Source organism: Macadamia integrifolia, chromosome 6 (assembly GCF_013358625.1).
Source record: "Macadamia integrifolia cultivar HAES 741 chromosome 6, SCU_Mint_v3, whole genome shotgun sequence".
Lineage (NCBI taxonomy): Eukaryota > Viridiplantae > Streptophyta > Magnoliopsida > Proteales > Proteaceae > Macadamia > Macadamia integrifolia.
In genome coordinates this window covers 26,477,623-26,502,051 of record NC_056562.1, presented here as the reverse complement: position 1 = coordinate 26,502,051, position 24,429 = coordinate 26,477,623, and the positions used below count along the sequence as shown (strand labels likewise).

The following is a 24,429-nucleotide window of genomic DNA, read 5'->3' as shown; positions in this document are numbered from 1 at the left end:
CAAGCATAGAGCAAGAGATGGGGAAGTACTAGAAATGCTTTCTACACAATATCAAGTTGAGTCATGCATATTCTACTATCACATGAATAAATACATACACAAAAATGTGTGTGCATGCATGCGTGCATGTGTGCGCGTTGCACACGCATGTGTGTGAGTGCGCGCAAGCATAGAGCAAGAAGAGATGGGGAAGTACTAGAAATGCTTTCTACACAATATCAAGTTGAGTCATGCATATTCTACTATCACATGAATGAATAATATCTTACAATATCTCGTTATTCCATGGAGATTTGGTCCCAAGTACGAAACTCAACAATATGCACCCTCAGTTATAGCCGCAAATTTGGTGATGACAACTTTCCCATCTAAGAGTCTTAATCATTTGGAACCTTATTTGAAAAACTCCTTAGTATAATGTAGTACTTTATTTGAAAGAATCAAAATAGTATCCAGTTGACAAGGATCTACTCAAAGGATAGTTTAGATGCAATTAATAAAGACTAGGAGCGAAATAAGACAACAACTATGGAGAAAAACAAAACAATAACCGTGAGGGGAAAAACAGTAATTTCTAGCACAAAATTAGGATTAAGAAATTATGGTAATAAAGCGCAAACAATCTGTGATTTCAAGAGATAACTTGAATCAACAAACGGAAGCAAAACAATAGCTATTTGAACACAAGACAATAACCTTTTCCAAATCTTGAGAAGGGAAGGGCAGAATTGATATTTTGTAAATATCTCAAGATCAAGCAATCAGAAATGGCCCAAATTTGAACCAATCTCTAAATTAGGGTTCTTGAATGCCTGGTCAAAATTTGATCTCAATCAGATAGCTGAATTGCTTAATCCAAAAAAACGTGTGATATCCAATCTTCTAGAAGACTTGAGAAATTCAAAGAAAACTTGAAGAACAATACTTCTTGTTGGATGAAGAAGATGATGAAAGAATAAAAAAGAAAGAAGAAGGATTGAGATGGGAAAGCCGTAGGTGGGATGACTATCTCAGCCAGCCAGCCAGGGCCTCTCACCCATAGCTATCTTAACTGTTGAAGAAATTCTCTCTCATAATTTTGGGAGCACAAAGTTGCAATTTCATTCATAAATTCGTGTAGAATGTTGGAACCCTTTATAAATTTATATAGAAGACTCAAAACAGACTCAAACACCAAAAAGGAAAGTCCTAACCCAATCCTTAACTAATTGGGAAACCTAAACTAACTAGGAAACTGAAATAAAAAAGAAAATAGACTCAAAACAGAACTCTAACTAAACTAATGAATTAAGTCTCGTTTTCCTACTTTCTACCTATATTTTAGGCCCATTAAAGTGACCTATTACTAAGAAAACCCATAGGATCAAAGGCCTAACACCTATATAACTCAATCCAAGGCTTATTTCCAATAAAATAAGCCCATTAAGTGACTTATCTGCACCATAGTATGCTTTCTTCCATTCAGCCACTCTTCAATAACACAGAAAAACACCTTGTTGCTTCAGGAAAAACTCCTAGTCGTTGCTAACAGAAGTAAATAGTGCAAAGAAGATAAATCTACATTTACAATCTAGCAAAAAGACACAATAAGTAAAATTTATTAGATCTAGAATCTTACAGTTCACATTTATTCAACACAGAAAGCTTGTTTGGAACACATGACTGATCCTTTGACCTGCAAACTGAGTTGCAAGATTCCCCTTGCCTGCCCAAATTTCAAGTGATATTTCATAAATCAGCTCCAGCCAAAATATATGAGATGTTAAAGCCATTAACAAAAATGCCCCATTTCTCACCTTCCAATTACAACATTGATACCAGCTAATCTTGCTTCTAGATGGGAAATCGTAGTTCCTATTATGATGGGTATTTAAAACAATCAAATATTAAGAATCAAGGGGTCATCATACCCTGTCAAAAAAAGCATCAATCTGGCTTCTAAAGTGTATTTAAAACAGTCAAATATTAAGAATCAATAAGGTCATCATACCCTGTCAAAAGCATCAATCAGGCTTCTAAAGTGGAGACGAGCATAAAAATTAAGAGAAGCAAAACCACACCAGTTCAGAATGCAAAGACAAATTTCCATCATTGAAATAAGGGGAAAAGCTTCCCATGCAGACAGTGTACCATATCCCCCTCACATGATAATTTTTATTATTTTCTCTCCTCCCCTAATCATGTGGGCTCATGTGAATGGTATTGTTTCCTACGCCAGCATTGGTGAAGCATGAGAGATTTACCCCCACTCTGGCAGCATGGGGAACCCTATCCCTCGAAATAATTAGATTATTTCACTTTTTTCTTCTTACAACTTCCCTATGGCACAAGTATCCCTGTCTTGCATTATACACCCACTTAAACACTCTTAGCAGGATACCGATCTGTGCATTCTTCAGTGTTTACTGTTACTGAAGTATATTTTTAGTGCAAAAGGTTCTTCAGACACAAGCATGGAGGGAGTTCTAAGGGGCAAGCAGCCCACCCAGTTATCCTAAACAGCCACATGGAAGAATGACATGGCAATTACAGCCATGAGAGATAGGAAATGGCTTGGATTAGCCACTTGTCAAATTTCAAAGCCTAACTCAATCACATACCCTTCCATGTACTGGTATGCACCCCTATTGGTAATCCATGCATTAGTGTGCACCCTCTTGGTAGTTCTAGACTTTTTAAACATTATATTTCCATGCAATCACCTCTGTCCGGGCTAAAATTTAGACCCCATCACTTGGCACATGGCAGAGATTGAACTGTATAGGAAGCCCTTTCTCAGGCTCAAATCTATAACCATACGCATGTGTTACTTAAATGCATGGAAAACATAAGTCAAGCAGATATAATATTCAATAAATAAGTAAAAAAAGAAGAAAAAAAAAACTTATTTTATCTGGCTAAATTTCCCATAGGGCAGCACTAATGAGGTGATTCCTACGAATCTAGTGGTTGTGCTATACCCTACCTCAGAACCAAAACCCTAACTTGCCTATCTCAACAGTTCTCCACTAGAATCAGATATAATTTGTGTTGTTTTATGGTAGTGCTTGTTGGCAACCCGGCCACATGGCAGCGATGACGTGGCAGAATTCAGTGTTGAAGCTAAGATAACAGAGCCGCATGGTGTGCATAGAGTGGTTTGATACATCCTCGACAAGTAGTGCGGGTTTCCGGGTCAAAACTGGCAAAATTAGCCTATTTAAGCTCGAGGGCATTTTTGGAAGTGAAAATGAAATTTTTGGAAGATCATTTCATAAAAATGATAGATTGTAATTTATCTAGTCCAATGCTTCTGATTTCGTCATGTTCCAATACCGTATAAAGAAGTTACGGCATCCGCAGTCAAAATATAGCTTTGTGGTAGTCGGGGGCAATTTCGGCATTGAAGATGAATTTTTTCGAAGAAATTTTCTCCATGTCATGATACGATAAAAATCCAATCTTTCTAACACTTCTGATTTCGTCGCGTTTTGATTCCGTATGAAAAAGATGCAGCACCGAAAAGGTCTAGGGGCATTTTTGTCTTTTTACATGGTTGAGTCAGAAGATCGGGTATTCTGGAAAGTTGTAGAGCATCGAGTCATGGTTCCAACGCACTTCGTTTCGTATCGATCAAAAATCGTATGAAGAAGTTACACGCATTTCCGTGAAGCTGGTTCGAAATTCCAAACCGAAAAATCCCCAATTGCTCTTGGTGATGGGAGGATTTTCAGATTTTATTTTTGAAAAATGAGGGGTTTTTCTATAATTTCAAGATTTTGAAGGTCTGAATTGTTAGGGGTGTTTTGCAATGAAACAATGGAAGAGTGGTTGTCTACAATTAGAAGGTAATTAAAGGATCTCAAATGGAGGGTTAAGATCACGCCACGTAGGCAAAATCCAACAGCTTAAAGGCATTTCACCTTTTTGAAAAAGGGGAGACAAGGCTGCTAACACAGCCAATCAGGCGTCAACGAGTTTGACGCGCCTGTCAATGCCTGCATCAACATGACATCAGCTAAGATTAAAAGTTACTTTTTTATCCGATCAATGGGCCAGATCGCACCGTCACTTAGCACGCCGCCGGTGTACGCACACGCTTAACTCCAAAGATTCTTTTTTTAAACTTCTGGTTGGCCCAACTTGAAACAGCCATAACTTTCTAACCCTAACTCTAAATGACTCCATCTAAGTTGTTGTCTCTTCGTTTTTCGAGCTCTACACAATGAAAGTAAGAAAAAACACTTTCGAGTGAGGGAAGGCTACAGTTTTGACAAGAGAAGCTCCCCCTTCTTGTTGGTCATTGAATGAACATGAATGCTTGATGATAGTTGTTCTTAGTCCATTAAAGGAGGTAGAAGAGGTGGTTGAGGTGTCTTGATGATGCATTAACTCAAAGCCAAAGAGGAAGAGAAGAAGGCAAGGAAGGATTTGCTTATTATTGCTTTGAAAAGCAAGAAGCCAAGGGAAGAGAAGGTGTGAGCACCAAACTTGTCAGTGCAAGTTCCCAGTCATCCCAGACAATCAGTTATGAGATTCCCTAACCTTAGATTTACATTATATGCATGCATGATATGTATGTATGCTAGGGTTAGTTGTGGATGTATATGCTAGGTAGGGATTAACTGTAAGGCATTGATATAAGCCTTAATTTATTGCATTTCTATATTGTGTGCTTAGTGGGTGCTAAGCATTGGGAGTGGGCACTCTCGTGTAGTGGGTGCTACACATTGTACCGGCACTGCAAGTACCATCTCAGCTTCGACTTAAGAGAATTGGGTGTGGATGCTCTTGACTGTAGGTGCAATCAAAAGTAGTGAGTAGATACGAAACCTTTACAGGCACTACTCCAGGGACGTAGACAAATTCCCGAACCTCGTAAAAACCCTGTGTTGTAGGTGCTTGTTGTTTGTATTTTATATTGAACTGCGTGGAATGTGGAATGGGTGTGCACACTTGGAAGTGCCCATGAGAAGCTGTGTGCATACGACTGTGTGCGAACACGGACAGGTGAATCAGGGTTTACAGTGTCAGATATCAAACAAGTTCTGGGGATTGGGATTGGAATCGCTGATTCACCCCCTCCCTCAGTGACTGCCAGGTTACAACAATTTGGAGTGCCTCACTACCCCTATTGGGCAATTCGATCCAAGTACAGACCTTTTCTGACGGCTGGTTTTGAAGATCTGGTATTTCTCACTCATTGTCGATTTTTTACTTGTTCAATCATGTCTGAAATAACTACTGTAACCTTTGGATCAAATGGACAAAGTTGCAATAACTACATGCCTTTTGAGACTAGCTCTGTGAAATTGGAGGGAACTAATAACCTTGTCTAATCCAAATCTACCTATCTTACCACTGCCGATAGAGGTCTCATTGGACACATGCCAAGGAAAGCTATGGGCAACTAGGGAATGATACTCAGGTATTTGATCTTCGTAAGAAGGTTCGTACCACTAGCCAACAGGAACTCTCTATGTCCAAATATTATACTAAACTCCGAACTCTTCGGTATGAACTAGACCACTTTGCAGATTATCATCCCACTAATGTTGAATACAGTACTGCTTACACCAAACATGTGGACAAAATTAGGGTGTATGATTTCTTGGCTGGTCTGAATGTTGAGTATGATCAAATTCGTGTTCAGGTGCTTAGCAAATCTCCCTTCCCTACTCTGAAATAGTCCTTTACCCTGGTTTATACAGAGGATTGTCGTCGTAATTTTACGCTTCAGACTCCCACTATTGAAAAAATAGCCCTATAGACTGGATCCACTACTACCTCTGAGGGAGCTAATTGAACTAATGATACCACGAAGGAGATTGTTAAATGTAAACACTGCCACAAGCCATACCATACTAAGGCCAACTATTAGAAGCTTCATGGAAAACATGCTGATTTTGAGGCAAAGCGTGCCCGTGGTCGATCCAAAACCAAAGCCCATCAAGCTGAGACTGTGGACACCCCACCTGCAACTGAGATAGGACTCTCCCAGGAGGAACTTCGGGCTTTCAAACGTATGTTGAAGGCTTCCAATTCTTCAACTTTTACCAATTTAGTCCCTTTAGTTTCCAATTTTGCTCACTCAGGGATTTTATTTGGTGGTCATTGTGCATCGGTCGTCTCCACTCCTTGGATCATTGACTCCGGTGCCACTGATCATATGACCGGTTCCTCCAGTTTATTTCATTAGTATTCACCCACCTTAGGCAGAGATAAAGTTAGGATAGCAGATGGCACCCTATCATCTGTCTCAAGAAAGAGTTCTATTAAGTGTTCTTCTATCACTTTGTCTGCAACTTTACATATCCCAAATTTTACTACTAACTTGCTATCCATTAGTAGTCTTACTAGGGACCTAAACTATAAAGTAACATTTTTCCTTCCCATTGCATTTTTCAGGATCTGGTAACAAGGAAGACGATTGGATGTGGTAAGGTACAGGGTGGTCTTTATTTGCTGGATGATGATTATCCCCCCACGGCTGCAGTATCTACTACTCCTCATCAACAACACTCTACTTCGAAATTGAATCAATGACACTATCATTTGGGACACCCACCAATTGGGGCCTTCTCTCTTTTATTTCCGCTAAATCATATACTAGGGATGAATTTTTTTGTGAAGCATGTACTTTGACTAAATATACTCATTCCAGTTATTTACCTTTAAATAAAAGAAGCTCTTTTATTTTTCATCTGGTTCAATCTGATGTATGGGGTCCATCTCGTAAGACATCTATTTCTGGAAAAAGATGGTTTGTGTCCTTTATTGAGTGTCACTCTAGAACTACTTAGGTATATATGATGTAGCACAAAAGTGAAGGTGTTCAATTGTTTTCAGAGGTTCCATAAAATGATTCAGACTCAATTCAATGCCACTCTGAAAGTTCTCCAAAGTGATAATGGAACAGAGCACATGGAAGGTCAGTTTCAAAAATATCTAGCTGATCATGGGATTCTTCATCAAACAAGTTGTGTCAACACTCCTACTCAGAATGGGGTGGTTGTAAGAATAGGCACTTACTAGATATTGCTCGAGCCATAATGTTTACTAGACATGTTCCATCTCAGTATTGGAGTGATGATGTCCTCATAGCAGCTTACCTAATCAATCACATGCCAACTCGTGTCCTCAACTCTCGAACTCCTATTGAGGTTCTTCAAGGGGCTATATCCTACCTGGTTCCTCCAAATATTTTTAGGTGTGCTGCTATGCTAGGGATCATCATCGTTCACCGGGAAAATTGGAACCTCGAAGCACTAAGTGTATCTTTCTAGGTTACTCTCCTACACAGAAAGGATACAAGTGATACCATCTTCTTACCCGCCGTACTATGGTAACAATGGATGTTATGTTTCATGGATCTGTTGGTTACTACTCAACGTCACCTCTTCAGGGGAGTTTGGTATTACTAGTGAAAAAGAGATGACTCTGAATCTGCTTGCTCCACCAGTGCACCCACCATCTTCCCCTAAGGATCCTCATGCCCCACAAGATAGTGAAGTGACAAAGCCTATGACAAATACTATTATTCTTATTGTTCCAACTCAGGGGGAGATGACTCTAGTCCAGAGAACCATTGGTGAATTTCCATAGATAAATTGATGACTCCACTCTTCAAGTTTATCATAGGGGACATACCAAAAATAAGAAACTTCATATCATCAACACTATTGCATCACCTTTACACATCCCTTCGCTAGCCCTGGATCCAAAACCTGACTAAGTCTCATACTTCAGGTATAATTTCTCCTTCTGACCAACCTATTGTTCTTAGAAAGACATTAAGACCTGTACTCAAAACCCTATATCTCATGTTGTTTCATATTATTGTAATAATGGGTTTTATGGGTTTTAAAGAAAGTGTCAGTTACCAAACGAACCCTTAGGGGTTTAATGGTCTTTGTAATTCTCTAGAACCTTCTCTCCATTGTTATAAATAAAGATGGTTGGTGTCATATTAGACACAAGTCATTACCCCATTTAACATGGTATTAGAGCCTTGGGATTAGAAACCCTAAGGGCTCTCCCTCTTCTCCATCTCTTTGCCTCCTTCTCATTTCTCTCTCTTTCTCCCAACCCTCCTTCATCTGCGCCTCCTTCCATCTCTCTTCATCTGCTTCTCTCTTGTGGTGGGAGCTTCTTAAACCACTAAGAGGGTTTCTAGCCTCCACCCATCTTTCCCCTGGGCTCTCAGACTCTCTTCTACAATGATCTGAGCGACCCAGAACCTTTGTTTATCACTTTTTCAGGGTTTTCTCCCTTAGAACATTTTTTCATTGCCGGGATGCTCCGATTGTTTGATGTTTGTTACGATTAGTGCCTCTTATCCTTGTGGTGGTATGTACCGACCACTTTTTCGTTTGAGGTCTCTGTTCTGGAGTAATCCTCAAAATCATTTTCTCAGGGTTTTACCCTTTATCGATTTTTGGGTTTTCTAGCTTTTTCTGGTTATTTTGGTGCTTTCTCTATCTCCAACTAGTGTCTCTTCTATGCACAGCCCCCTTGAGTAGCAACCATGTCTACTATCCCATCTACTTCTACTGGCGGAGACACCACGGCTCTTCCTACCTTTCCTCCTTGTGCTATCAAGCTTGATGGCACAAACTACCTTATGTGGTTACTCTCGGTCTGCATGTCCATCAAGTCCCATGGCTATTACGAGTACCTCAATGGAACCACGAAGCGTCCAACCACCGGTACTAAGGGCCCGTTTGATAACGTTTCTGTCGTTTCTGTTTCAAGAAACGGCAGAAACATAAATTTTCGTTTCTAGAAACAGAAACGGAATTGAAGGTGTTTGATAAGTCATGTTTTTAGAAGTCGATAGTAACCAATGAAAGAATGGCCACAAGTCGTTTCCAGAAACGGTGAAACAAGTTGAACTTGTTTCACCTAGGTCGTTTCTTGAACCATAAATAAGTAAAAATTTCTATTTCTATTTCTGAAAATAGGTGAAACGAAACAGTTTTATCAAACGCTTTTTACTCCGTTTCTGCTGTTTCTGGAAACAGAAACGGCAGAAACGCGTTTCTTGAAACGTTATCAAACGGGCCCTAAGATTGACAAGTGGGAGTGTGCCAACTCTCTGGTTATGTCCTTCCTCGTCAACTCCATATTGCCACAGCTTTCGCGTGGTTATCTCCTCCTTGACTCCGCTGCGAAGATCAGGAAGTCTGTCTAGGATATCTATTCCCAAGCAGAGAATGATGCTCAGGTCTTTGAGCTTCGCCAAAAGGTTCATGATCTGAGGCAGAGAGGGCTCACTCTGTCACAGTACTACTATGAGTTGCGGTCACTATGGATTGAGTTGGATTTCAATAAGTACACTCCTTCCACCGCTGAAGATGTCACCAAGTTTCAGAAGCGAGAGGACAAAATCAGGGTTTATAACTTTCTGGCAGGTCTGAATGTGGAGTTTGATCAGTTGCAGTCTCAGGTTTTGAGTCGTGACCCCCTTCCTACCTTAGATCAAGCCTATGTTGTGATCCAACTTGAGGACAATCGACGTACCACTATGCTTCCACAACAAGTTGCCACTCCTACTGAGAGATCTGCACTTGTTTCTGGCACTCAATCCCTTAGTGCAATCCCACAGTCTGGTGGCTCCTCTACTAGGACTCCAATGAAGTGCGATTACTGTGGGAAGAAGCATCACACCAAGGAGCACTGTTGGAAGCTTCATAGTCGTCCTACTTATACATCTAGAAAGGGCGAGGGAAAGGTTGTGTCAGTACTTCTGGGCAGGCCAACCATACTGAGAGCCCTGACTCTAACTCTACTCTTAGCTCCTCAGTAGCCTCGTTATCATTTGACGAGCTTCCTACCCTCCGGCGCCTCTTAACACGTCCAAATTCTCCTGCACCTGCCACTGCGAGCTCTGCTCATTCCACCCCTTCTGGTTCAGGTATCTCCTTTTGTGGCCATACTATGTCTGTCCCTTCTACCCCTTGGATTGTAGACTCTGGGGCTTCTGATTATATGACAGCCTACTTGTCTCTTTTTTCACAGTATACTATTTGTCCTGGTAATGGTAAGGTCAAATTAGCTAATGGGACTTATTCCACTATTCTGAGGAAAAGTTTTGTTGGTTGTACCCCCTCTTTATTCCTTTTTACTATATTGCATGTTCCTTCTTTTTCCACTAACATTTTGTCCATTAGTAGTCTTACTTCCAGTCTTAATTGTAAAGTCACATTTTTCCCGTCTCATTATGTTTTTCAGGATCTGGTGACAAGGGCAACGAATGGCTCTGATAGGGTATGTAGTGGTCTGTATCTGCTTGATGATGACTCGGCGTTGATCTCTGGTCAGGCTCTTCAGACATCTACGTCAGCTCCCATCTCTGAGTTACGGCAGTGGCATCGTCGGTTGGGACATCCCCCATTGGTAACTTTAGCTAGAGTTTTTCCCTCCTTTAAAAATTGTAATTCGAGTCAGTTTTTTTGTGAGGTATGTGTTTTGGCTAAAAAAACTCGAATCACTTATTCAGTTTCTAGAAATAAAAGTGCCACTCCTTTTTCATTGATACATTATGATATTTGGGGTCCATCCCGCTATGTCTGTCAATGGTTATCGGTGGTTTCTCTCTTTTATTGATTGTCATTCTCCGACTACTAGGGTTTATATGATGCAAACCAAGGGCGAGACCTTCTATTGCTTTCAGCAGTTTCACCACATGGTTCAGACTCAGTTCGGTGCTACCATTAAGATCCTTCGAAGCAACAATGGTCGGGAATAATTTAAAGGGTACTTTCAAGCTTGCCTTTCCGATCATGGGATGTTTCATCAGACCAATTGTGTGGATACTCCGGCTCAGAATGGGGTTGCTGAGCGGAAGAATCGCCACCTTTGTGAGGTAGCACACTCTCTTATGTTTGAGATGCATATTCCTCCCCAGTACTAGAGCGACGCAATTCTCACTGCTGCCTGCCTGCCGTTCTTATCAACCGAATGCCTGCTCGAGTCTATGCCTTCCACTCTCCTCTAAATCTTTTCCAAGGTTCTGCTGTTTTTCCTATTCCTCCTAAGGTATTCGGTAGTGTTTGCTATGCTCGCAATCATCATCCTTATGGAAAGTTTGATCCTCGTGGTCTCCGATGCATTTTTCTAGGGTATGCTCCTACTCAGAAAGGCTATTGGTGCTTTCATCCTCCTACTAGCGTTGGTTTGTGACTATGGATGTTGTCTTTCACGAATCTGCGTCATACTACACTACGACACCTCTTCAGGGGGAGTCTCCTTCCATTATGGAAGATGTGCCACCGTCTCTGCTGTCTCTTGAAATTGATTATCCCTGCTAGTACCCCGTTTTAGGGGGAGAGTGACACTCCTACTTCTCCTACTATGCCTCAGCCAGAGATACATGTGTATAGTCGCAAAGAGCAGAATCAGGCCACTACACATCCATCATCTACCCTACCATGTCAGTCGTCTCCTCTCGAGCTTGATCTTGTCCCCTTGGACCCTGGTAATTCTCCTTCTCCTTCTGTTGATCAGTCTCTTGAGTTGCCTATTATTGTTCGTAAAGGCATTAGGTCTTATACTTTACATCCTATTGCTAAAACTATTTCTTATGATTCTCTCTCCTTCCTACTATAGTTTTGTGTCTTCTCTTTCCTGTGTCTATTCCTCATACCTGGCAGGAAGTGAGTGCAGACTCACAATGGCAGGCAGCTATGTTTGAAGAGATGCAGGCTCTGAAGAAGAATGACACATAGGATCTGGTGTGTCTTCCCTCACAAAAGAAGACAGTTGGGTGCAAATGGGTCTTCATAATAAAACAAAAGGCTAATGGTATAGTGGATCGGTACAAGGCTAGGCTTGTTGCCAAAGGCTTCACACAGACTTATGGGATTGACTACCAGGAGAATTTTGCTCCAGTTGCTAAGCTCCAGTTGCTAAGATGAACACAATTCGTGTTATCTTGACTTGTGCCGCCAACTTAGATTGGGATCTCTAGTATTTAAACGTGAAGAATGCCTTCCTTCATGGGGAACTTGAGGAGGAAGTGTATATGGACATTCCTCCTGGGTTCACTTGCTCCAAAACCCAAGGGAAGGTATGCAAGCTGAAGCATGCTCTGTATAGGTTGAAGCAATCCCCTCGTGCTTGGTTCAGACGTTTCCATAAGGCTATGGTTGCTACAGGTTACTCTCAAAGCAATGCCGACCACACTCTGTTCATCAAGAGATCTGGTGGAAAGATTGCTATCCTAATAGTCTATGTAGAAGATAGTGTTATTATTGATGATGATCTGGTAGAAATCTCTCGCCTCAAGAGATACTTGAGTGAGGAATTCGAGATCAAAGACCTAGGACAACTTCATTACTTCCTTGGCATTGAAGTTGCCAGGTCTTCTCGTGGGATCTACTTGTCTCAGCGGAAGTATGTGCTTGATCTTCTCTCTGAGACAGGCATATTAGTTGTAAGTCGGTAGACACTCCTATTGAAGCTAATGGTCACCTAAGTAGCAAGGAAGGTGATCCAGTAGATAAAGGTAGATATCAGAGATTAGTGGGGCAGTTGATCTATCTCTCTCATACACGCCCTAACATAGCATTTACTGTCAGCCTAGTTAGTCAGTACATGCATGATCCCTACTTAACTCACATGGAAGTTGTGCTGCGTATTCTCCGGTACTTGAAATCTTCCCCAGGACGTGGCATCATTTTTCCTCCTCATCACCTTAGGGTGGAGGCCCTCACAAATGCAGATTAGGCAGGTTCCCCTGATGACCACAGGTTTACTACTGGTTATTGCACATTTGCTGGTAGTAACCTTGTTATATGGCATAGCAAGAAGCAAGCCATGGTTGCCCATTCAAGTGCTGAAGCAGAGTTTCATGCTATGGCACATGGCATTTGTGAGCTCCTATGGCTTCATGGTCTTCTCACTAATTTGGTTGTTCCTGCTACCCTTCTTATGAAGCTCTTTTGTGACAGCAAATTTGCCATTAGCATTGCTCACAACCTTGTCCAGCATGATCGAACCAAGCATGTGGAGATCGATCGACACTTCCTCAAAGAGAAGCTGGACATGGGCCTTATCACTGTGCCTTTTGTTCCCAGTAATGAACAACTGGCTAATGTATTTACTAAAGGTCTTAGTAGTAAGATGTTTCATCCTATTATCTGCAAGTTGGGCATATGTGATATCTATGCACCAACTTGAGGGGGAGTGTTGTGTGGGTTTTAGGGAAAGTGTCAGTTACCAAACGGAGCCTAAGGGGTTTAATGGTCTTTGTAATTCTCTAGAACCTTCTCTCCATTGTTATAAATAAAGAGGGCAGGTGTCATATTAGACACAAGTCATTACCCCATTCAACACATATGATTCCCTTTTGCCCTCATATCGTGCTTTTGTATCTTCTCTTTCTTCTACTTGTGTTCCCAAGAATTGACAGGAAACTCTTGTAGATATAAAAAATGGAAGGCTGCAATAGAGGAAGAAATGGATGCCTTAAAAAAGAATGTTACATGGGAACTTGTGACTCTTCCACCTGGGAAGAGACCTGTTGGTTGTAAGTGGGTGTTTGTGGTAAAATAGAAGATCGACGGTTCTATGGACAAATACAAGGCAAGACTTGTGGCTAAAGGGTTCACTCAGACATATGAAATTGACTACCAAGAGACGTTTGCCCCAATTGCCAAGTTGACCTCTGTGCAAGTCTTAATCTCATGTGTTGTGACCCTAAGGATGGGAACTCCAGCAACTTGATGTAAAGAATGTTTTCATCCATAGAGATTAGAGAACTCGATGAAGAAGTGTATATGGATATTCCACCATGTTTCTCTAGTACAAGAACTCAAGGCAAGGTCTGTAAGTTGAAGCGTGCTCTCTATGGTTTGAAGCAGCCACCTAGAGCATGGTTTGGAAGATTTTACAAGGCTATGACTTTTGTGGGGTTATAAGCAGAGTAATACTGACTATACATTGTTCATAAAGAGGTCTGTGAGAAAGTTGCAATGCTCATTGTCTATATGGATGACATCATGGTAATAGGAAATGATAATACTTAGATTGATCATCTCAAGGGTTTTCTGGGCAGAGAATTTGAGATAAAAAATCTTGGAAAGTTAAGGTACTTTATTAGGATTGAAGTTGCCATGCCTTCAAAAGGCATCTCTCTCTCTAAGGAAATACAACCTTGATCTACTATCCGAGACAGATATGTTCGGTTGTCATCCTTCTGATACTCATAGTAGCTAGTACCCGGCTCAAGGAACAGGAGGGTGAACCAGTTGACAATGGCCGCTACCAACGGTTGGTAGGGAAACTGAAATATCTCTCTCATACACGACCTGGTATTGTTGTGGTTGTGAGTTTGGTTAGTCAGTTTATGCATGATCCCTATTCCTTCCATAGGGAAGCAGTTATGTATATCTTGCGATACTTGAAGTCAGCTCTAGGAAAAGGGAACCTTTTATCTCCTCGTGATCATCACCAAGTTGAAGCTTATACAGACGCTATTTGTGGACTGATTCACCTGACAGAAATTCCATCTCTGGTTATTGTACCTTTGTAGGTGGGAACCTTGTCACGTGGCATAGCAAGAAGCAAAATGTGGTGGCTAGATCTAGTGCTGAAGCAGAATTTCATGCCATGGCACAGGGTATTTGTGAGTTATTATGATTGCGTATACTTTTGGATGATATTGGTATACATGTTCGTCTTCTTATGATGCTTTACTATGATAACAAGGCTACTATCAGTATCGCAGATAATCCAGTACAGCATGACCGAACCAAACACGTGGAGATCGACAAACAATTCTTCAAAGAGAAGTTGGATGCTAGTTTGATTTGTGTTTTTTTTATGAAGTCTGGTGATCAACTAGCTGATGTGTTCACTAAGGGGCTGGTTGGAAAGATGTTTCATCCTAGTTTAGTCAAGTTGGGCATGTGTGACATCTATGCCCCAACTTGTGGAGGAGTGTTAGAATATGTAACCTAAGTATGCCGCAGGCCCACAAGGGCACACTGGGTATTTCCCCCTTTGGTCGACCTATTCTGTCGTAGTTAAGTATGGGTTGGTTAAGGGGGGGGGGGGGGTAAACTTGTAATTCTGTTCTCTTTTTGCTTATTATAAATACATACCTTGTGTGATCAGTTAGATCACACAAGCATTCTCCCCATTCATGCTATTAACACTACTGCTAAAACTCACATGTATAGCAACCGATAATCTTCTTGTTTTTGTCCTTAAATATAGCTGCATGATTTCTTAATGTTTTCATGTGTTCAAACTAAACTGGGTATGGGCGACACAGATACACAAATATCCGTTCCTAATTGTGAGATTCGTGTTTTAAACAATTAACAGGCAGAAGTTTCAAACAATTAACAACAGGCAGAAGTTTCAAAGCATCAAAGCACAATTCTGGAGAGGACATGTAGACTCACCAGAAGAATTTAATGGCAAAGAAAAGCAGTGATGATAATCGCTAGCATAAGCATTCTCATGAACCTGAAATATTTTAACTTATTTCAATTAATACCATACCAAATGCAAGAAATTTGAGGAATATTCACTTCATTCTCTTAACCCATCTCAAATTCAAATGGTTGATATCCTGTCTGTTTTCAACAGATTGCTACTTTTAGATTCACTAAAAGGCAAAACTTCACATACAGATGATCTCGAACTAGCATTTTATTATTTTGGCCGGTGAACTATTCTATTGCAATTTTTCCCCATGGCCCTACCATTCAACAGGATGCAATTTATATGGTGTTTAGAAGATAAGATCATCAATCAGTAAAATTTGGGGGCTATTAAACGAGTCTAGATCCTTTACCAACATGCATTGCTTAAGTAGGCACAATAATGTATTCCAAGGGCATTTCTGGTTATCCCACAACGTATTCTCTTAGGTTGGATAACAATTGTACTTAAGAAGCATGCAATAGCTACATACCACACTCTCAGAATTATGACGACACCTCCCAGCACAGAAATCAAAGACACTTGCATAAGTCCCTGTCACAAAGAGAACCAGATGACATCCTGGTTTATCAAACTTATGGGTACAAAGCCTGACTACAAAGTAAAACTTTCACAAGAGGAAACCTGGGGATTTTTCTTTTAATAGATAAATAAACCTAGCGAGTTTCCAGCAAGATGAATGTAACAATTTATTGAGGCATCTCAGAAAGCACCTGTCATATGGTTGCATTTCCAACACTGAAAGTAATAAACTCCGTCCAACAAATGGTCAAAATTGGTAGATACTTGAGGGGGCCAAAATTTTCAGGCGAAATTTGTTCAAATATCTATGACTTCATCTGAACCCACTACCATTGCTACTGGGGGAAGAAATTCATATTTTGTCAAGAACAAGTTTCCTCTATTCCGTGTTAGAGTATCACCTGCTGTCATCGGCTTGGCAATCTTCACCTTCAGTGCAAGTTCTTTTTGTGTCTGTTGAAGAAAAGACCAACCATGGTAAATCATAGGGGCAGAAATTCAAGTTTACAAATAGGTAAAGGGTAAATTACATATGAGGTACCCAACATTTTAAGAAAACTATGTTGGGGTACCTCATGTTTGAAATATTAAGTTTGTGGTTCTTTATTAGTCAGTTATGTTTAAGACCGGAAATATTTTCAACTTTGCTTATTACAAGTTCTCTCACCCCTACCTAAACCCACATCCACCTCCGATCCCTTCTGCACCTTCTGCTCCCACCCAGCATCTCTCCCCCGCCCTCTTTTCTTCCCCCCCCCCCCAAACCAACCACCACCCACCCTACTCCCTTTTCCCAACTCTCCGCACTCCCCGCCTCCTTCTCTCTCTCTCTCTCTTCCCCCCCCCCCCCGCACTGAAGCTGCACCCTCTGCAGTGGAGAGAGAACCAACTGATGAGTGAGGAACCGAGAATCACCCTACGCAGTCCTAGCCTCTCTACATCTCTACCTCCAAGACCCTGGGTTTCCGTTGAGTCCTTTCAATTCGAATCGCTACGAAGCTCCATTGGAGACAACCATCTGATGGGTGAGGAGTTGTAATAGCTTCCAATAATCCATGAGGTTGCCAATTGAGACCAACCAGTAGCTGCCAACAGTATTGAGAACTAAATCAGGGGCATTGAGACAAGCGAAACCTGACGGAGAACACATAATGATGGGCTGGAACCAAGGGTTCAATCCAGAGAGACTGTGAATGGCTTCGTCGGAGCCCATCATCACTGACAAGGGGAGATCTGAATGTGATGAATCTTATGATTTGATTGATGGATGTTCTCAAGCAGACATAAGCAGAAAAGCAACGTAAGCCATCCTCCTAAAGAATGTCCCAGGCACAATGAATGGCCTCGATGTCTTCAATTGCGGCATTACTTTTTCACAAAACAAAAATAGAAAAATGAATTAAGATTTTTTTTATCGAAATGTTCCAAAACAGTCAGAATAGGAAAAGCGCCCATGAGCCCATCCTCTAGCCCTTAAGTCCCACTTCCCTCCCTTCCCTCTCCCTGCCATTTCCCCTCACCTCCTATCTGCTTCAGTGCTGTCATCCATACTAGCAAAGACAATCCCAGGTACATTCTTCCTTTCTGCTCTTGAATCTTCATTTTATTCTACCTTTGTTTCTTACCCTTTCAATTTCGCATCTCAGAATCAAAGTAGCAGCAGCAGAGGCCCTAATAATAACCAAAAGTTTTATTTCTTTTTTCACTTCTGCACGTTAGGGCATCACACAAGAGAGCTTCTCCAACTCAACCACTTGACAATGAACTTCTGGACATACACTCTCTCTAACCCGGTTTCTTTCATGTCTCTCTTGCCATTATCATTATATTCTCTCCCTTCAAACTTTAGTTTATTTTTTTTGAATTGTCAGTCTCTCTCTCTCTTCTGCAGATAGCCCAGGGTTTGCTTCGAGGCGGCCCCGGTACACTCCCCACTTCGCGCTACCCAATGGTGTTGTGCCAAGGGGAGCGGGAAGTGGCAGAGGGTTGGACAAAGGGAGGGAGCAGGGGCTGGGACTGATGCGGGGGTGGTGATGGGGATAGAGGAGGAAGAACATAGGGCTGGGGAGGGGGGAGAGATGCTGGAGATAGAGTGGAGGTGGGAGTTGGGTTTAGGGACGAGGGAAATAGCCATTGGAAAAGTTGGAAATACGACCAACCTTTATCAGAACTGGCCGGTAAAGAAACCCAAACACATAAAAATATCTCAAACATGAGGTACCCTAAACTTCGTTTTCTTAAACATTGGGTATTTCAGCTGTAATTTACCCTGAAAAAAAAAATGATAATACAAAGAAACTAAATGCTCAAGTAGATACCCGAGCAGGATTTAAACAGCATGAAACACAGTATTCATACGAATTACAGCATTGTGAGACAAGATTGCATCCACTGCAAGCAAGTACGAATAATTTTCACCAATCTGTGTAAGTCATTCCAAATTTGGGCCAAAGAACAGCTGATATCCAGAGGAAAACTCACTGACAAGAAAATTTCTCTCCTGCCACGGGGCAGCAGTGAGACCATGGATCCACTGATAGAGCATCACATACGTGGCCTGCAATTAAAAGAATTGTTGGATGAAAAGTCACTGACAAGAGAACTGCTGTCTTTTTCTTAGGCAGCAATGTGAACATATATGCACTAATAGAGCATCGCATGCATGGTAAGCAATTAAAATCATATTTGAGAAAGCTGTAGCAGCAATGAAGTGACAGCAAAAATTTATCTTCTACAATCCTTGGGATTAGGGTTGACAGTGTGTGTATGTGTGGATGTGTGCCAACATGTACATATATGTATAAACAGAATGAAAAACTCAATATATAAGATACCAAAATGAACAACTCAATGCAGTCCTCCTCCCCCTTTTGTAAGGACAAAGAGAAATATTTATTAATAATAAAAACAATATGACGAGGGAGGAGAAAATAACACCATACAAACAGCACAGCTACATAACCATGTAAGGCTCCCCTAGTTTTCCACCATTCATAAGCTCATCAGCCAAAGAATCACAAGGTCTACAATTCCACTGGAACAAGATGTTCATAGAGGAGATAAAAGACCTGGTAGTCTTAACAAGATGGGAGAGTGCTATAAAAGCTCTTAGCAAAAAAAAAATTTCAAACCATGATATATAAATCATCATTTTCCAAGTTGAAGCATTCAAAAGAAGAAGCCGTCCTCAGAACAAAGGACAACCTCCAATTTTGGATGTCAAATATCAGGTGGAATCTAAAGTCTAACCACCAGACGATAGTGACTTGAAGATAAGAACCAATTTTTTTCCTGTTGAATGTCACATGCAAGGGATATGGAACGTGCATCTTTTTGCATTTGTCAAACATTTTGACTTATAATGCAAAGCTTTGAAAGGAGAGGGGGGGGGGGCTTGAAATATTAGAAACAATGTCGTACCATTATCATCAGAAAGGAGATATCTTCCTTGAACTGTACTTTTACAGACCTGTTTCATTTGAAGACTGATGTCCTTCCTACAATTAAAAGTGAAAGGATATATAAATTTGGACCACCATTAGAACTTACTGAAACAAGTAGGCAAGGATCCAATACAGTTTTCAAATAAAAAATTTTAAGACTTTAAAACCTTACATTATCCACCAAAGGAGTAGTCCAAAATGCAGTCATTATCTTTTTTTCTCCTCCTTTTTCTAATGAATGTCTACAATGCAATCAATTGAATGACTCCTACAATTCTTTTAGAGCATAAATATTCCTTAATAACAGCTACAAGCAAAAAGTTAAAAGAAAAAGTAATCCTCCAACACGTGGCTATTAAAACCTAGAGTTTCACAAGGATACCTGCAAGTCTACAACAGATTTTTTTCTCCCAATGGGACTCAGGTAAAAAACATCGCAAAAACACTTGTCGTATTTCCCTGACAAGAGAGTTCAGCTGATCCTGTATACGGGCTTTGAAATTAAGTATCAAGTATTTGTCAGACAATTCATGCTTCATCTCTTCCCATGTGGTAGGTTCTCTACCACGTTCTTCAAGTTCTCACTCATGGGTTCTCCACCAATCACGAGCAGCCTCGATTAGCTTAGCAGGAGCTAATTTGATTTTCCGTTCCTCAGATAGGTCATAATAATCAAAATAATCGTCCAATGCTACTAACTAGTCATAGAACACTAGGGGGTCATGCCTACCATCATACTCCTTAAGATCAAGCTTGACATTCTGTGAGTCTCCCGAGTGCTTATGGTATGTGGGACGATCATTGTCAAAATAACTCCTCATATGGTATTCAAAAGTTGGTGGCACTACAGGGATCCTTTGTGGCCCTCTCAGATTAGGGTTAGGTCTCATGAAAGTAACTAGGGCAGCATAGTGCATTGGAGCATCATGCTCAGTTGGCACGAGTACCATGAGTAGGATGTTGGTGTTGAGTTTCCAGCGCCAGCAACCTTTCTTCAAAAGCCTTCCGTCCTGCTGTCAAACTTCTGTAACATCTCTATCATTGCAGCCATCATATCAGCAAGAGGGTTGTTCTCTGTCATGCTCTGATACCACTTAATGTAAAGCTCAATAGACAAGTCAATCAAGCCTTCAACTACAGGACTTTTATTTATCAGAAAAACAACCATGAACATCCCAATAGATGTACTAGAAGATGCACACCAAACAACATAACAGCAAGCTATCGATCTCAATAGTTAGGGCTTCTTAGGTCAAATCAGTAAATAGGTAAATAGGACCTAATAAGGGCCAATATGAATCCCAACACAGTCCAACAAACAAGATTAATACCAAAGGGAAGTGTAGAAATCAGAACAGGACAAGAACTGCCTGTTGATTTCAGTCCTTGCCTGAAAAATCTACTAAAAGACGAAATCTGAGAGATTTCTGATATCTCAACAACCAAAGGGTAGAAAGGCCTCAAGATTGGGTTGAGTTCCTCCCTAGGTGAGGGGCACCTTTGATCCAAATTTCAGCCCAAATGGATGGCTAGTTTGGTCTGGGAAGATTCTGAAAATTCTAGCAAGACTTTCTAATTTTCTGGGCAGAACTGAGAGAGGGAATGATTCTTGTAGAACATGGACTGATATGTAACTCCTTGGATGCTTGGAAGAAGAAGAGCAAGAAGTAGAGAGAAGAACCTCCTGGACTTCACACCGTAGAGAGTCACAGGATCATACACCAGTCCACCACTTTGATCAAACATAAAGTAATTTTTAGCAGAGAAGTAGCAGCAACGGCAGCAAAGTTTTTTCATAAATCATGGGAGGCTAGGACCCCTCCTAAGCTTTATTTATAATATGTGATGGGGGGAAGGGATTACAAAATAGAAGGTCCAACACTTACTAAATAGGACTTATTATTACAATACTTTCTAAAAACTGAAAATTAGTAACTACTGAAATTAGAAGCTAGCTGAAAAGGAAACTAAACTACTTAAACAACTAAGACAACTAAGTTGGAACAGTCAACTGAACCAGACAAGCCACTAGACCAAGCCCTAGAGGAAAAGCCCATCAACTAAAAACGTGAGCTGCTTGGGCAGCCCCTAATTGCCCTGGCCAACACCCCTCTTCCTTCTCCTTTCATATGTCCTCATTGCTGCATCACTATTGGGCACTTTATCTAAGTTATTTCCAGTTTCATTTCACCAATGTAATCATAACCAGTTTTTTTATGATGCTTGTGTGGTTGCTATAAATACTCCGAATGTTTATCCTATTTCTAATAATAGAAGTACTAGTCCTTTTTCATTGATTTATTATGATGTTTGGGGTCCTGCCTATTCTGTGTATGTGACTGGATGTAGATGGTTTGTTACTTTTATTGATTGTTATACTCGCCTCACATGGGTATATATCTTGCATCATAAGAATGAAGTCTTCCAATGTTTCCAGTACTTTCACTGTTTGGTTAAATATGATGCTAGGATTAAGACCTTGAGAACTGATAATAGTACAGAATACAAAGAAGACTATTTTCAGACCTACCTTGCGGACCATGGCATTGTTCATCTGATTAGTTGTGCCGATCACCTGCCCAGAATGGGGTTGCAGAGAGAAAAAAATACACTTGTTAGAGGTTGTCATATCTCTTTATGTTTGAGATGCATGTACCTGCCTCATATTGGAGTGAGGAGGTTCTTACTACAGCATTAATCAGATGTCGTTTCGTGTTCTGGGGTTTCGTTGTCCATTTGAGTTACTTATTGGATCCAGATCTTTTGTGGTGCCTCCCAAGGTTTTTGGGTCTGTTTGCTTTGCCCGAAATCATCATCTTCATGGTAAACTTGATCCTAGGGGACTTCAGTGTTTCTTTGAATGATATTCTACCCCTCAGAAGGGATACAAGTGCTACCACCCACCTTCCAATTGTATGTTAGTTACCATGGATGTGGTGTTCCATGAGACAGAAGCTTACTACCCATCTTTGGCACCTCTTCAGGGGAGTCTACTGGAAGAGAAGAGGTAGCTTTGATTCCTCATTTGATGGTCCATAACTTGATCAGGAGGAAGAGGAGATTGTGATTGAACAAGGGACACGAGAGGATTTTGTACAGGAGACGGGGCCCCAAGTCGACTAAGAAGGGGTTATGAGTGTGTATTTTTTTTTTTTTCGTAGAAAGACGAGAACCACTACCACTGCTCCACAATTTCCCTCCGATCCAGAGTCTACTCTCCCATCAGGTAACTTTTTTTTTTTTTTTTTTTTTTTTTGTAAGGAAATTTAATTAACACAAAAAAAGATAGCATTAGAAACATCAACATTTAAAGAAGAAAAAAGAAAATCTGGCGGCGAAGAAGTCCAAAAGTGAGGTTCCTGAAGATCGGCTCCCTTATTGGCTAAAAGATCGGTAACACGTTCCCTTCTCTGTAGATATGATGGCAAGTAACCTTAGCAAATTGAAGCAGTAAGGTTCTGCAGTCATCAATAATATGCTTTATACACCATGGAATGGAGTGAAATTTATTTTTTATGATGTTGATAACTGCAAAAATATCTCACTCAATGCATATTGATCTCAGTCCAAGAGAAGCCGTGATGGAGGGCCGGTAGGGGTAGGAAAGAAATCCCTAAGAGGGGTCTCAAAGTTGCAGGGGAAGCAGAAATCGCACTAAGAAAAGGGGGGGGGGAAGGAGAATCGCTCACACACACGCCCACAGGCTTCACAAATACTCAATTCATATTTTCTTCAATCTCTGTTCTCTAATTGAACATTACATGCATTTAAATAGTAAAAAAAAAAAAACCAACATTAAAAGGAAACCTACTCTAAATTGGAAACTCAAATTAATTAGAAACTAAATCCTAGTAGGTATCACCTACCTAAGTTACCAAAAATAAAAGATTGCATGAAGATAGAAATAAAATCCTAAAATATCCTACTAGCCAAAACTCGATATGCGTCCGGCTCATCTCTGGTTGGATACCCAGATGGGTATGGGTCGCTCCATGGGTGCATACCTACATCAATTCCCCTGATGTTGAGAAAAACTCGTCCACGAGTTTTGTAGAACGGGAGAATCAACACCAATCGATCAACATCCATCATTGCTTGTATGAAATCACCATCAAAACCAAGATCGAATGATATGAAATCCACGACGCTAAGTTCATTGGTGAAGTATTGACTCGGAAAAATAAAATCAATCAGTTCACTGAAGAGATCAACTGATTTAAAATCTTCCACAAGTGGATCTTCAACTTCCAATAACTCCATTCTTCTTCTACCTCGAGTGATTCATCTTCTGGTTCGTCTACCTGTTGTTCAACAGCTGAGATCACATGGTTGAAGGTAGAGTGTGTTATGGATTTGAAGTCCATGCAAAGTTGTTGCATCTCATCGAGCTTCTCTCGTACCAGCTACATCTGTTGACGAATATCTAATAAAAGATCCCGATCCATCGGCTAGCCTTGCTTTTCTTTTCTTTCTTTTTTTCTTTTTTGTGTCAAAGGAGGGCAGAATTGTAATTACTTGAATTTCACTTTAAACCACAAAGGGTATCAATTGTGGGGCAAGGGTCTAATTGTAAATAAAAAAAATATGGGATAAAAGGAATTAAAAGATAAAGAGTGGGGGCAATATGGGAAATAGAAGAGATAACTAAAGATCATGGGTTGGGGACTAACGTCTTCAACCTTTTCAGCAAACCAAAAAAAGCCAACGGCGGATGCATTCGACAACCAGCAATGGTCTTCATGATTTCGAAGGACAGAAATGATGCAAGGCTTTGAAATCGAAAGTCGGCTTGCGGTAGGAAGAGCTAGATTGACAGGTTTGTCTCTGTCTCTGTCTTTCTCTCTCTTCACTTCTTCTGTTCTTTTATTCTTTCTTGGTTCGATCTTCCCTATCGACTCTCTCTTCTTGCTTCTTTTTTTTTTCTTTTTTTTTTTGGCAGCTGGCAGAACCTGAGTAAAGGAGGAAATCGATGTGGTTTACAGTCGAACAGTAAAGGGAAAAGTGGCGTGGGAGAGGAAGAGAATGAGAT

The 24,429-nt window shown here is 40.8% G+C and overlaps 1 protein-coding gene across 6 annotated transcripts in view; it reads right to left on the bottom strand.

Annotated features, from left to right (window-relative positions):
* LOC122080604 overlaps positions 1–24,429 on the bottom strand; it is a 53,640-nt gene that overhangs the window by 17,871 nt on the left and 11,340 nt on the right. For 4 of the 6 annotated variants that reach the window (XM_042647389.1, XM_042647391.1, XM_042647392.1 and 1 more), the window contains exons 2-9: positions 19,378–19,454; positions 18,439–18,514; positions 18,276–18,348; positions 16,359–16,410; positions 15,908–15,969; positions 15,393–15,456; positions 1,797–1,854; positions 1,619–1,705 (exon numbers count right to left, since the gene is read on the bottom strand). In XM_042647389.1, coding sequence (XP_042503323.1) covers positions 1,619–1,705; positions 1,797–1,854; positions 15,393–15,456; positions 15,908–15,969; positions 16,359–16,410; positions 18,276–18,348; positions 18,439–18,514; positions 19,378–19,454 — 549 coding nt within the window. The remainder of the gene's footprint in view (positions 1–1,618; positions 1,706–1,796; positions 1,855–15,392; positions 15,457–15,907; positions 15,970–16,358; positions 16,411–18,275; positions 18,349–18,438; positions 18,515–19,377; positions 19,455–24,429) is intronic. The other 2 variants (XM_042647393.1, XM_042647394.1) reach the window with 2 other exon arrangements.